A 13,893-nucleotide genomic window follows, 5' to 3' on the forward strand; every position below is an offset into this window, starting at 1 on the left:
GATGCAAGGTTAGGGCGAGTTTCATCCTTGTAGAAGATCAATATGATCATTACTTCAACAATCTTGGGTAGAGTTCCCCAATGTTCTACAAACCAACTGCGAACTTGAAGCGTCGTCACTGAAGTGGTCTTCCTCACCCTAGGCCTCTGGGTTCGTGGCAGACTTATTTGACTTGTCTAGGATTGTAGCTTATTCACAGCCGATCATCAGCGGCAACATCGCTCACAAGTAGCGAAGGTATACACGCGCAACACTCTCGAGGTCATCGAGCTGTGTTTCCAGCAGCAAACGACAACACGTCACGACTATACACATACCACCCATAGAGAATGAACATTTGAACCTTCTCCGAGTCGCCGCTGTATATTCCAAAAGACGTCAATGATGCTCACATCAAGCAGACGTTCCGGTGAATCAGCAAACTTGAAACTTCACCAATCGGACCCCAGACATCCAATGCATGCTTCGCACAATGCCGACCTACAATAGCAAACAACTCATGGAGACGATTGAAGCCGGCAAGTGACGCTGGAAGCAACTTGAAAGGTGAGTCTGCATCCGAAAGCTTGATCGTCTATTCTTCTCATGTTCTCCCTTCCTTTTGGTGCCGGTCGTAATTGCCTGCGAAGGCAGCTGCATCGTCGATATCACCAGCGACTGCTAAGAGAACATCTTGCTTACTACCACGCACAGGCAATTCAGATCAGCGAGCAAACTCGTCCCTGGGAACGACATCGATTGTGTTGACTGCAAGCGGCGTCCCAGTTACGCATAATAGCAAACTGGAACATGATCAATTGGAGCGCATATATGCAATGCACTAATCGGACAATGGACCTACAATAGGACTCAGGAAGCCTTGAGGATGACATGAGTTCTGGCGAATTAGCAAAGTGACTTGTCTGAACGGTCGGTCGTCTTTCAATGCATATTTAATACTCAGCACTGTAACCCTGATAACATACGATACAACATACGAACTCCCGCTCTAGCATTGTGAGATATGCAAAAGATTCCTTGAGGTACTACTCTGATCGGGAGAAGTAAACTGACCGAGAAAAAACACAAGTTTAGATGAACGAGCGCAAATCATCAAGAAGAACTCAAGACGTGAGTTCTAGACATTCTTCCTCAAATTTTCCTCCCCGAAGTCCGACGACACCTGGATAAGATGAAGCATATATCCGTCCTCTCTCCCTCAAAACCCTCACCTCACCATCACCACTGGCTCCCTCACTGTCGGCGTCCCTGCTGCACAATCCTTTAGTAACCTTGCGTTAACTCATTCAGCATCAGCATCATTCTCCTCCTCTGCTCGCGGACCATGGGCAACAACTCTTCAACGATGTCCCCACCGCGAGGACTCTTCGAATTCTGACCCGTGAATGAATCGTACGTTGGGTGCGATGGTTGAGATGAAAGCAGCAATTGATGTTGGATTTTCAATCTTCGAACCGCTGGTGGATAAATCGGATAGTGCCTTCTGAGAAAATCCTCGGTAAGGAATGTCAGGGGATATGTCACACACATCTATCGTGGACCAATCTACGAGAACGGCAACCGAGCGTAAACGCGGGCAATGCCACAACAGCAAGACAAAGGCATGTAGAGTGACTTGATAATTTGAATGGAAGTGTCTGGAGATGTATAGCTCTTCCAGGCATGGCCAGGCCTTAGCCATCTGCAAAAGGGAAGCATCATCCATTCGCACAATGCAGTAGCCGTCCGCTTCGAAGTCAAGCTTGCGAAGATTGCGAAAGGTAAAGAGTGGTTGAAAGGCCGCAGCTCCGATTGAAGCATTGGGATCAATGCCCCGATCCCAGAAGCTGAGTCGCACTTCGTGCAGTGAGTTGTGTGTACAGACATTGGATAGACGAGAAATCAGACCCGGCAGGGCCTGAGCGAAATCCACTCCACGAGTGATTGTAAAGGATAATAATACTTTGGAGTGACAGTGAGCTTCTCCAAAAAGGATCTAAGATGACTAGACTTGTGCATGTTACGTCCAGCTCTTGCAACGCGCAGAACACAGGCTGCTGTAGGAGCTTCTGTGCATCTGTAGATAAGGAAGTTGAAGGCAATCGACATTTCAAAACTCGGAGTGAAGGCAAGTTGGACAGATGTAATATGGCTGCCTCGGAAACTGTTCCAGTCCTCACCGATGTTAGATGAGACCAGAATTGCAATGCGGTCGACGTGTCTCCGACTGAATCAGTAGAGCCATATCTCTCTTGAGCGAGATCGAAATACGAAACAGAAGGGCACGACTGAGCGATAGACGACAGGATGGACTGTTCGGATGAGCCAAAGGTGAAGAATGGACGGTGCCGGGGGGAAATATTGAGCATCGTCAATTTTGGAGTCGCAAACAACCGAACACATTGGAATGTCTTGTCGCTAGCCTCAGTCCAGGTAAGGGACGTCAAGTTGGGGAGCAAAGGAAGGGAGAAGGGGGGACAGCTGAGGGCACGCCAAATTTCAGTTCCAATCGTCTCGTCATCCGTGTACGAGTACGGTTCCCGACATTGATGGACCAGTGAATGGACTCGATAGTTATATTTGCAAAAAATGGACCAGTCATCGAGCGTCATGGTTCTTTGAAATTCCTGTCAAATGATGTCAATTTGTGTAGTCTTGAGCATGAGCCAGAGTTTGACTAACTAGCTTGTGTCCGTCTTGTTTCCATAGGCTTTGCGGGAGACATGTGATAAGTGGTTCAAAACTATGCAGGTCTCGCCACACAAGATCCTGCGCAGGTCCGCTGAAGTACTTGCACGTCAAGGCAAGCGCCATGAGTGTCTTTTTCATCAACCACTATCACAAGGAATCCATCACCCGTTCAAAGTCTGAAAAGCCGCTTAGCAGTACTCACTACAGTCTCGGAATCAATTCGCGTGACTAGGTCAAAGATTTTCCATCGCAGCTCAGGAATCATTATACAGCGAGTAGATGCAGGCAAGTAGGAAACGCTGCTTTCGCTGCGGGCACTTTCATCCTCAGCGCTTTTTGGCAAGCTTCATACTTGTAAGTTGTAGCAGGCGTGGAAATTTACTAGGGTACTTGGAATTTGGAGTGGATTTGATTTACCCCACGTGACGAAATCGATCGCGTTGCGACTTAAAATGCAAGTCTCACAAGTTTGTGGCGCGGGAAAATGTCCGCATAAAGCAAGTTCAGACTTGGGGAATTTATGAGCCTTGCATGTTTCACTGACAATCTCAGCACACCTTTAATTTGTCTAGACATCAGTGAGATATTTCAGTTGCATCCGTGTCAGGTACAGGTTCGGATCACCGAATACAACTTTGTGATACCTAGCAAGTACTTGAACATGCTCGTCAGAACCGGGAATTACTACTGATCCATTGGAGGATGATGAACACCATCATCAACGAGAAGACATCCCAAGACGCCTCAAGCCATGATGTAGTTATAAACGAAAGGGGTAGATAGATTGCGAATTTGCAGGCGAGATGAGGCAAATGAATTCAGACTTCAAAGTCAAGTTACTGGTGCGGCAGCTGAGCAAGATAGATTGTCCGTCGATAGGTGCAATAGATGTATAGTTACAACTAAGTATGAAATGAAAAGGTTGTAATTTCAAAGTACAATGAGGCAGCCATTAGTCCAGCTAAGGCTCGAGAAGAATATCAACTTCATGATCATTGTTTCCTAGTTCAACCTCACCAGCCTCGGTCTTTCGTTCGACAGTCGCGCGCAAACAGCCTTCGAGGGAATGGAGGCACCAAGTAGCTCGTTGGGTGTTTTAGAAGAGCCGGTAGATGATCCACGTGCCGACGAGACAGGGGTTGCAGTCTCGATGGTGCTTTGACGAGCCGCTCGTGGTTTTCTGATGATTATCAACTCCTTAATACCCAATTGGACACGTGGATCGATTCCTTTGGTCCGTAGGACTATGTTATGCTCTATGGAATAATCCAAGAGCGCACTGATACGAGCTATACAAATGGTGAAAAGGAAATCAAACGCAATAACAACCAATGCTTACTGTCCAAGTAAGCAGGGAACGCCGACCTCCGCCGCCTGATCAGGACAAGGATTTTAAAATATGCCGCTTTGTACGGCACATTTTCCTCTGAACAAATCACGAGCAGGGTCGCGCCAATACTACAATTAACAGTGGCATATGCAATCTTAATTACCTAGGGCATCAGTGGAAGAGCCTGCTAGAATTGAAATCATATTTACCTCCGTAAGAGAGATGATCTGCACGGAAATATCATCATCAGTTGACTATAAGAGATGATTAATAACAGAGACAGGACCTTGCGGCCATAGTGGCGAATTTGCCGGTCTTCCGCATCACTAAATTTCATTATCTCAGTCATGGCGTCCAGATAATGGTCCAGAGACTCAAGACGAGTAGCCAGTCTTCTAAAGACTCCCCAACGATAGAGATTAGGGACGCTGTTAGGCATGAGGAATGACAGTAGAAAGTAGGTGAGTATATGGAGAGATGCAAGGTGATGGAGAGAAGAGAGACACTGCCAACACGAAATATATAGTGCTCGGATGCCTGGGTCCACATATTTCAGAAGCGCTTGCCACAGGCCATGTAAGTACATCAAAAGAACAAATATAAATATCACCACATAGCTGCGGTGGATTCCGTGGACTCTGGCAGTGGAACGTCTTTGTGGCATCATTGTCCTTCGTTCTGGCACATTTACTTCACTCCGGAGTTCCACCACCATGAGTCGCAGTTCCTAAAATAGGAAACACAAAATGTGGAAGGTGTGGACGGCGAGATATTGATTGCGAGCCATAATATGCGTAAACCAAAGATGTAATGAGGACCCACCTGTTTGAAGGGACTTCAAGAATTTACCACGTTCGAACGCGTGGCTTGGATGCGGGTGTAGGTGGGTACGATCGATTTGAAAGTGTGTCAGATAATCACCTCATAAGTTCATAGTCCTTCCACAAGTTCCGGAGAATTAGGGAAGTCTGCTTCCTTGTCGCGCTCGCGTTGCCCTGTTGGTACGCCGCCTTCGGGTGACCACACACTACTTGGAACCAAATATTGTTGTGAGCGTCGAAGTCGAACAGAAGCTCGGCGTTACCGGTGCTCCAAACCCGAACACATCCGTTACTAATCATCAATTGATATCCATATACTTAGTTTGACACGAAGATGTTATGCAATGCGAACTTTGCGAAGGTAACGCCGAAGAGATAAGAAAACCTGATTGATGATCGTTCTGTATCCGTATACTACAACAAATATTGAATAGCACATCAATATATCAGGACTGTGACGTATGTAGTCCTGCTGTAAAATTGCGAGACATGGATGGGAAAGAGATTCGTCGCTGGACTCCGATTTGGAGGAATGAAGACAAAAATGAGTAAGAAAGGTCCATTTAGTATTCCGAGTCGCCCTCGTTTCCGCTATTTTCCTCGACTCCCATTCTATTCAGCATAATTCTCATCCCCTGCTCACGGATAGCAGGTACAGCCATGACCAGATCCTCAACCATGCTCCAGGAATCATCTCCCTCAATTGATGTTACATTGGGCGCGATGGCTGATATGAAAGCAGCAATTGATATTGGACTGTCGATCCTTGTTCCTCGAAAGACTAAACGGGATAGTATGTTGTGGTAAAATCCTTGGTAAGGAATGTCACGGGGTATGCCACTCCTGTCTATCATGCCCCAGTCTACAGGAATAGCAACCGAGACTAAACGCGGGCAATGCGACAGCAGCAAGACGAAGGCGTGCGGAGTGACTCGATCACTTGAATCGGAGTATCCGGTGATAGATAAATCTTCCAGGAGGGGCCAGGCCTTAGCCATCTGCAAAAGGGTAGCATCATCCAGTCGCACAGCACAATAGCCACTCGTTGCGAAGTTGAACATGCGAAGATTGCGAATGGCAAAGAATGGTTGAAAGGCCGCAGCTCCCAGTGAAGTACCACGATCAGCGAGCTCACGATTAGTGATGCTGAGCCGTACCTGTCGCAGTGAGTTGTGCGCACATGCATTGAATAGACGAGAAATCAGACCCGGCAGGACCCGTGCGGAATCCACTCCATGAGTGATCGTAAAGGATAATACTTTTGGAGTGACAGTGAGCTTCTCTAGAAATGTATCCAAGAAGACCATATTTTTGCATGATATGTCCAGTTCTTGTAATGCGCAGAACACAGGACGCTGCAGCAGCTTTCGTGTATCGGCAGATACGAGAGTTGAAGGTAATGTGAATTTCAAAACTCGGAGTGAAGGCAAGTTGGACAGATGTAGTATCGCTGCTTCGGACAATGTTCTAGTCCTCACTGATGTTAGTTGAGACCATAATTGCAACATGGTCGACGGGTCTCCGACTGATTCTGTGGATTGATCCCTATTTCGACGAAAATCGAAACCGAAATCCGAGATCAAAGGGCACGACCTTGCGACAGATGACAAGATGGACTGTTCGGATGGGCCAAACGTAAAGGATGAACCGTGATGAGCGGTAGAAATGTGGAGCATCGTCAGTTTTGGGGTCATAAACAACCGAATATATTGAAATGTCTCGTCGGAGGCATTAGTCCAAGTAAGAGATGTCAAGTTGGGGAGCAAGGGAAGGGAGAAAGGGAGGACAGCTGAGGGCACTCCAGATTTCTTTCGAGTACCCCCCGTTGAGTAATGAACGGACACGGTGGTTGTATTTGCGAAAAATGGACCAGTCATCGAGGGTTATGCTTCTTTGAAATTCCTGTCAAATGGTGTCAAATGGTGTACTCTTGAGCACGAGCCAGAGCTTGACTAACTAGCCTATTTCCGTTCTGTTTCCATAGGCTTTGTGGGAGACACCTGATAAGAGGTTCGAGTCTGCCTAGGTGTCGCCACAAAAGGTCCAATGCAGGTTCAGTGAATGACTTGCACGTCAAGGCAAGCGCCAGGAGTGTCTTTCTCATGTCTATAAACGCCCATGTCCCCTCAGCAGCACTGACAGGCATGTTAGGAGGGGCAACCAGGTCGAAGATGTTCCACCGAAGCTCAGCAATCATGATACAAGCGAGTAGATGCGGGCAAGAAAGGGGAAACACCGTGACTGCTTCTGCTGTGAGCACGTTGACTTGAGCAAATTGCCTCAATATTTTTGGCCTCCATACTTTTAGCAGGACTCATCGTTCAAGTGATGAGGCCGCGGTGACTAGGGAAATTCGAAGTGGAATTGATTTTCCTCACGTGACGAAATCGCGCGAGTGAAAATGCCTGATGGGCCGAAGAGCTTTACTCTTCGCATCCGAGATATACAGATTCATTTCTTTATTTCCTTTCGTAGCATACTATATAGACGCTTCATTCCCCTTATCTTTCATGCCACCAAACGACTTCGACGTCGTTCGATCCCTTTGCCTCTTAATTAAGTTCCCTTCTATCGTCGTATCCTCTCCCTTAAGCTCAGCTTCACGAATACTCCTTGCGACCAAACTATCTCGTTTTGATTCTCTTTAGTATGTTCATTCTGGCCAGTGCCAAACCACTCGCGAACGTATATACGCAGACGTGTACACTCATTTTCGATAGCAGAATCTCACTCAGTGTTTTCCCCCACTCCGAGCACGTCCTATATAAAGTCCTAACGAAAGTCTCAGTTTCTAAATGTTCGTCATAACTCGTATTCGTGTTCTCAAAACCATTGTCCGTCGAACTCACTATCAGCCTTACATCACATAGTCGTAATTTGTCATTATCAGGGTAACCATAGAGAATGAACCATCTCCAAGTCACCTCTGTATACTCTAAAAGACGTTGATGATGTTCACATCAAGTAGGCGTTTCGGTGAATCAGCAAACTGAAACTTCACCAATCGGACCCAGACATCCAATGCACACTTCGAGTTACAATAGCGAACAACTCGTGGAGATGATTTGGAGCCGGCAAGGAGCATGATAATACTGGAAGCAACTTGAAAAGGTGAGTTTGCCATCTGGAAGCTTGATCGTTTATTCTTTCCATGCTCTCCCTTCTCCTGATGCCGGTCGTAATTGCCTGCGAAGGCAGCTACATCGTCGATATCACCAACGAATACGGAAACTGCTACGAGAGCATCTCGCTCACGACCACGCAGATCAGCGAACAACTCGTCCCCACGAACGATGTCGATGGTGTTGACCGCAAGCCGGGACTATATCTGCACCTCTATTACGCATACTAGCAAACTGAAACATGATCAATTGGAGTGCATATATGCAATGCACGCCTCGAACAATAGACCTCCGATAGTCGAGAAGCTTTGAGGATGACATGAGTTCTGGCGAATTAGCAAAAGTGGCTGTCATCTGAATAGTCGATCGTCTTTCAATGCATGTAATATTCAGCACTGTAATCCTGATAACATATGATACAACATACGAACTCCTGTTCTAATACTGTGAGATATGTAAAGATTCCTTGAGGTACTCTGATTGGAAGAAGTCACCTAATTGATAAAAAAAACTCGAGTTTAGATCAACGAGCGCAAATCAACAAGGAGAACTCAAGACGTGGGTTTTAGACATCCTTCCTCAATTCCTCCTCCCCGAAGTCTGATGGCTAAGATGAAGAATATATCCGTGCTCGCTTCCGCTCTATTCCTCAAAACCCTCCTAACAAACGTTACCATCAACCCCGTAGTAACCTCGCTTTATCTCGTTCAGCATCATTCTCCTTCCCTGCTCACGAACCATGGGCAAAGTTTCGAGCAAATTTTGAACGGTTTTCCACGAGGAGTCTGTCCCCGTAATTGACCGCAAGTTGGGTGCGACGGCTGAGATGAAAGCGGCAATTGATGTTGGACGCGTGATACGCGAACCGCCGACGAATAAATTGGATAGTGCCTTTTGAGAAAATCCTTGGTAAGGAATGTCAGGGGGTATGGTATGCACATCTATCGTGGACCAATCTATGGGAACGGTAACCGAGCGTAAACGCGGGCAATACCGCAACAGCACGACGAAGGCATGTGGAGTGACTTGATATCTCGAAGGGTATTTGGAAATGCATAGCTCTTCTAGGTACGGCCATGCCTTAGCCATCTGCAGAAGGGAAGCATCATCTATTTGCACAATGCAGAAGGCGCCCGGTTCGAAGTCAAGCTTGCGAAGATTGCGAAAGGCAAAGAGTGGTTGAAAGGCCGCAGCTTCGATTGAAGCATTGTAATAAGCGGGCTGACCAGTGATGCTGAGTCGCACCTCTTGCAATGAGCTATGTGCACAGACATCGGATAGACGAGAAATCAGACCCGGCAGAGCCCGTTCGGAACCCACTCCACGAGTGATCGCAAAGGATAATACTTTCGGAGTGATAGCGAGCTTCTCCAAAAAAGCATCCAAGATGACTAGACTGTTGAATGTCACGTCCAGCTCTTGTAACGCGCAGAACACAGGCCGCTGGAGGAGCTTCTGTGCATCTGTAGATATGGAAGTTGAGGGTAATGTGAACTTCAAAACTCGGAGTGAAGGCAATTTGGACAAGTGTAGTATGGTTGCTTCGGAAATCGTTCCGGTTCTCACCGACGTTAGATGAGACCACAACCGCAACACTGTCGACGTATCTCCGACTGATTCTGTGTATTCATCCCTATTTCGACCGAAATCAAAACCGAGATCCGAGATAGAAGGGCACGACTTTGCGATAGATGAAAATATGGACTGTTTGGATGGGCCAAACGTGAATCTACCGTAATAGGCGGTGGAAAGGGGAAAAGGTGGAGCTCGTCAATTTTGGGGTCACAAACAACTGAACATATTGAAATGTCTTGTCGGAGGCATTATCCCAGGTAAGGGATGTCAAGTTGGGGAGCAAGGGAAGGAGAAGGGAGGGCGACTGAGGGCACGCCAGATTTTTGGTGCTACAGATCGTATCCTTCGAGTACCTCTCATGACATTGATTGAGCAATGAACGGACACGGTAGTTGTATTTGCAAAAAATGGACCAGTCATCGAGCGTCATGTTTCTTTGAAATTCCTATCAAATGATGTGAAGTAGCGTACTCTTCAGCATGAGCCAGAGCTTGACTAACTAGCTTTTTCCAGTTCTGTTTCCATAGGCTTTGTGGGGAGACACTTGATAAGAGGTTCGAGCCCGCCTAGGTGTCGCCACAAAAGGTCCAATGCAGGTTCAGTGAATGACTTGCATGTCAAGGCAAGCGCCAGGAGTGTCTTTTTCGTGTCTAAAAGCACCCATGTCTCCCCAGCAGTACCAACAGGGATGTTAGGAGGGGCAATCAGATCGAAGATGTTCCACCGAAGCTCAGCAATCCATGATACAAGCGAGTAGATGCGGGTAAGAAAGAGGAGACACTGTGACTGCTTCTGCTGTGAGCACGTTGACTTGAGCAAATTGCATCAGCATTTTTGGTATCCACACTTGTAGCAGAACTCATCGTTCAAGTAGAAGTTTATCGTGACTACACTAATAAGTGGATTTGATTTTTCTCACGTGACGAAATCACGTCGCGAGTTAAAATGCAAAGTATGTTTCACGAATCATCATCGATTCATCAACGAACCACCCATCTCGCTGAGCGAGCCCACCACACTCTTTATTTTAAACATGCAGCTTATTCTTCCCATGCTCTCCTTCTCCTGGCGCCGGTCGCCGTAACTGCCTGCGAAGGCGACTGCATCGTTGATATCACCAACGAATACCTAAGCCGCTAACGAAAACATCTTGCTCACGACCCTTCAGAACTTGGAAAGTGCATCTCAATTATTATTAGCGTCTAGTCAAACTTATCACGATGACACGCACAGGCGACCCCAGATCAGCGAGCAACTCATCCCCGCTGCAAGCCGTAGAGAACTCTATCGTATACTTCGCCCCCGTCTTGACAGCCTACAACCGTACTGCCTACAACAGCCTAGAGAAAGCCATATTCCCGGGTTTACTTCCATGGAAGTGTCAGATGCAAACGGCGTGAACCCACCTGGAGGCCCAAACCCTGACTGTCCCAAAGTTTGCGGCACGCCCGGCTCCATGGTCCACTTCTACCCTACCCTCATCAAGATCGTATTTGACGAGACAACCAACCTGCTCGCCAACCTCACGGCACCGGGGACCAAACCATACAACCAGATTACAACAAACGGTTTATGGCGGACGTCAACAAGGGGCAGAAGGAAACGTATGGAAAACCTGTCGCGCATCATGCCGGTACGCAGTTCGCGCGGCGATACAGGCGAGGAGTACTCACAGCATTCAGCAAGGCCTGAAGAAGATCATGAAGGAGCTGCGCGGCCGACCTGTGGAAACATGCGGGGGTTCAAACCTGTCGTTTTGCAGTTGGGAGCAGCCTATGAAGGAATTCATCTTGCAGTACCCTTGACCCCAATTTTTCGCTCACATATTCTCATATCACGCACTGCTAGAAGCATCGATTCTGTTGATAGTTGTATTACATTCAGTCAGTTTGTATTTCAGCCTACGGCCTAATCAACTTGAGGATATCGCTCACAACTCCCCATGGCTGTTACATCATTGCCAGCACCAGCGCCTTGACAATCAGGGGTCTTTTACCGTAGCGTTCGGTATATGGAAACATGATAATATTGTCCGATCTCTCCCAACGAAGTTGCGAACGGATGAGTTTTCGAGTAATCTAGAAGCTGATCAGAACAAAGAATGCGTGTGAGCTCATCGTGGGACATACTTCGCCAACTCGGCTTCAACGACTTTATTTTTACATCGACAACGCCCGACGTAGCGGAGGAACACTGCCCTCATTCGCAGCCTGCTCACGCATCGAGGCAAAATGCGCGTCTTGCTCGGGGAAGCCACTTCATAAACTCGTCCCCATTGGAAACAGCGCTCGCAGGGCGTCTTGAATTAAAGAAAGTAGTCTCCACCGACTGGTACCCGTGCAGAAGCGGGAAGTTTCCTTGTCCATCCTTCAGCTCTGGGAATGATACGCGCTAGGATGGTCAATTTCGAGCGACATCTGCGCCGTTCAGATCGTCTGCCGGGTTGGGTTCCTGAGGACTGACATTTGAGCACTGCGCAAACCCAGATGAAAATAACACATACCGTGTAGCCCTGTGCTCGGGCTCCTTTGACTATCGACGAAAAGCTTTCATCGCTTCCCTCCACGGAAGAAAAGTTGTTGAAGATATAACTCATGGTCCCTGAGAAAACACCCCTCGATCTTGACGACCTGATCGCACGCAAGTCAGTCCCCATCGATCGCACATCAGCCTACCAAAGACTCACTTTATCCCCAGTCTCTACCAAATCTCTCAGCGTCGAGATGATAGGCAGCCCAGCGCCCACCGTCGACTCATGCAAATACCTTCCACTCTTGCTCGCCTGGACAATACCCTGATACAACCCCCACCTCACCCGAAAACGCCTTCTTATTCGGCGTAACTACGTTGATCCCCACACTCAACAACGCAGGGTACATTTCCGCAACGTCCTGCGAAGATGTATTATCGATAAACACAGCCTTCTCGCCCTGCTTCACGAGCTCCTGCAGCGTGCTTTTCACCGCAGAGAGGTCGACGGGCGTCTCGCTGGCGTTAAGTGCGTCCTTCCATGCTAGGGGGCTGATGCAGAGGTCTTTGGTGGACTGGAGCATGCGCTTGGAAGAGGTGAGCGCTACGAGCTGGAAGCCATAGATCGGGTTTGCGATCAGCTGTTCGACGACTTGGGTCCCGACGCCTCCGACGCCCACCACGGCAACCTGTAGGTACTTTCCGGGTTCCATTTTCTGTGTGTTAGTGATGTAAGAATATGAAAGGCGTGATCTGCGATCACGAAGGTGTCTTGGAAAAATAAGATCTCGATATCGATTACCGGTTCTGCCAATGACACTCCAGCATTTTTGCTGCATATGCATGACTCAGAAGGTTAATTGCAGAAGCATTAGCGCTACAGTAACTGATCATGAGCAATTCACAATTCAATATTCAATGCCCGTCGCCATGGTTTACGTCGATCCTCAGACCTCGGTGCCCAAAAGTCAATGAAGTCTATTGCAAATCACAATAAGGAGTGTACGGTTTGATATAGAGATGTTTAACGAGTGAAATTTTAAGTATGATCTTAATGGCGAATCAAAGATGCACAGGCGGAGAGTGAGAAGAGGCACACGAAGCAGAGTATGTATGTATGTACATCCGCGCCTGTGCAGTGACGACCGGGTGGAAACGTATGATAAAACTGTAACCGAAACTTAGTCAAGAGTCACGATACTCAGGGAAAAGCAACGCACACCCAGACGGATTATACACTGGAAAATCGTGTCGCATCATGACAGACAACAAAAGTAAGGGGAAAAAAGAAGCACGGATGCTACGAAAATGTAAAGTGACTATAGCACATTTAGGAAAAGAAGTGAAGAATTATGATGCGACGTGATAGTCCGAGAATGTGTAGGCCGAGTCGATATTGATACACCTTTGTATTTTCCGGAAAAAAAATATAGCTGCCTTCAGAATCGGAAAAAAAAACATGGCAGCTGCGAGGGGAGTGGGGGAATGAAGTGAAACGAAATAGATAACCCAAACACCCAAGGAATCGGGCTAAAAACACAGGTGGGTGCCGGGAAAGTATACGATACTAAGACCAAAGAAAAGGAAGATTCTCGTGAATGAAAGGTAGAGGAAAAAGATGAGAATATCACAAGACGAGTCCCAAGATCCAAAAACACGCTCAGGGGTGGAAATACTAGGACCCCACATGTGGACGCGAGGCCGATAGATAAATAAGCACGATCGGCTAGGAGTGGGGGAGTGGAGGGGATTGGCGTGGCGTCATATACACAATACGCAGCGGGCAACGCAAGGCTTAATGATAATATTTTTGTCGTTTATGTAGTGGATAGTCTGCGCCTTGCGTTGCCTTTTATACAAGCCCGAGTGCTGTCGGGCAACCGAGATAATAAGAAATGCCGATGCG

General features: G+C 47.4%; 7 protein-coding genes across 7 annotated transcripts; 1 reads left to right on the forward strand and 6 right to left on the reverse strand.

The window, feature by feature from the left end:
• Positions 1-1,339: 1,339 nt before the first annotated feature.
• DFJ58DRAFT_747300 (uncharacterized protein) lies at positions 1,340-3,104 on the reverse strand (the record flags this gene model as incomplete). Its single annotated transcript, XM_041387517.1, has 4 exons — positions 2,873-3,104; positions 2,662-2,814; positions 1,888-2,606; positions 1,340-1,826 (listed from the first exon to the last, which is right to left on the reverse strand). The coding sequence occupies exons 1-4, from the start codon at positions 2,933-2,935 to the stop codon at positions 1,340-1,342; spliced, it is 1,422 nt and encodes a 473-aa protein (XP_041241282.1). The 5' UTR covers positions 2,936-3,104.
• A 568-nt stretch (positions 3,105-3,672) lies between these two features.
• On the reverse strand, positions 3,673-4,439 carry DFJ58DRAFT_843597 (uncharacterized protein; the record flags this gene model as incomplete). Its single annotated transcript, XM_041392994.1, has 4 exons — positions 3,673-3,959; positions 4,010-4,163; positions 4,210-4,227; positions 4,287-4,439. 4 exons carry the CDS (start codon positions 4,437-4,439, stop codon positions 3,673-3,675), a joined length of 612 nt encoding a protein of 203 aa, XP_041241283.1.
• Positions 4,440-5,206: 767 nt separating this feature from the next.
• Positions 5,207-6,884, reverse strand: DFJ58DRAFT_747301 (uncharacterized protein). The gene is made up of 2 exons (XM_041387518.1): positions 6,779-6,884; positions 5,207-6,723 (listed from the first exon to the last, which is right to left on the reverse strand). The coding sequence occupies exon 2, from the start codon at positions 6,696-6,698 to the stop codon at positions 5,385-5,387; it is 1,314 nt and encodes a 437-aa protein (XP_041241284.1). The 5' UTR covers positions 6,699-6,723; positions 6,779-6,884; the 3' UTR covers positions 5,207-5,384.
• DFJ58DRAFT_664029 (uncharacterized protein) lies at positions 6,737-6,967 on the reverse strand (the record flags this gene model as incomplete). The annotated part of the gene is made up of 1 exon (XM_041382406.1): positions 6,737-6,967. The coding sequence occupies one exon, from the start codon at positions 6,965-6,967 to the stop codon at positions 6,737-6,739; it is 231 nt and encodes a 76-aa protein (XP_041241285.1).
• Positions 6,968-8,309: 1,342 nt separating this feature from the next.
• DFJ58DRAFT_799753 (uncharacterized protein) lies at positions 8,310-10,382 on the reverse strand (the record flags this gene model as incomplete). The annotated part of the gene is made up of 4 exons (XM_041390776.1): positions 8,310-9,672; positions 9,734-9,952; positions 10,063-10,247; positions 10,298-10,382. Coding segments are annotated over 4 exons (1,558 nt in total), but the record flags the coding sequence as incomplete, so codon positions are not given.
• A 508-nt stretch (positions 10,383-10,890) lies between these two features.
• DFJ58DRAFT_843600 (uncharacterized protein) lies at positions 10,891-11,323 on the forward strand (the record flags this gene model as incomplete). The annotated part of the gene is made up of 2 exons (XM_041392995.1): positions 10,891-11,151; positions 11,177-11,323. 2 exons carry the CDS (start codon positions 10,891-10,893, stop codon positions 11,321-11,323), a joined length of 408 nt encoding a protein of 135 aa, XP_041241287.1.
• A 96-nt stretch (positions 11,324-11,419) lies between these two features.
• On the reverse strand, positions 11,420-12,700 carry DFJ58DRAFT_717407 (uncharacterized protein; the record flags this gene model as incomplete). Its single annotated transcript, XM_041384355.1, has 10 exons — positions 11,420-11,464; positions 11,486-11,555; positions 11,578-11,596; positions 11,648-11,716; positions 11,737-11,761; positions 11,802-11,909; positions 11,934-11,969; positions 12,022-12,148; positions 12,194-12,312; positions 12,365-12,700. 10 exons carry the CDS (start codon positions 12,698-12,700, stop codon positions 11,420-11,422), a joined length of 954 nt encoding a protein of 317 aa, XP_041241288.1.
• Between the last annotated feature and the right edge of the window lie 1,193 nt (positions 12,701-13,893).

This window comes from Suillus subalutaceus, assembly GCF_016647625.1.
Source record: "Suillus subalutaceus strain FC151 chromosome Unknown DFJ58scaffold_92, whole genome shotgun sequence".
Classification (NCBI taxonomy): domain Eukaryota; kingdom Fungi; phylum Basidiomycota; class Agaricomycetes; order Boletales; family Suillaceae; genus Suillus; species Suillus subalutaceus.

Bases quoted from the DNA above. Each gene is read 5' to 3' on its own strand.
- DFJ58DRAFT_747301 (XM_041387518.1), bottom strand. From the start codon at position 6,698: ATGACTGGTCCATTTTTCGCAAATACAACCACCGTGTCCGTTCATTAC.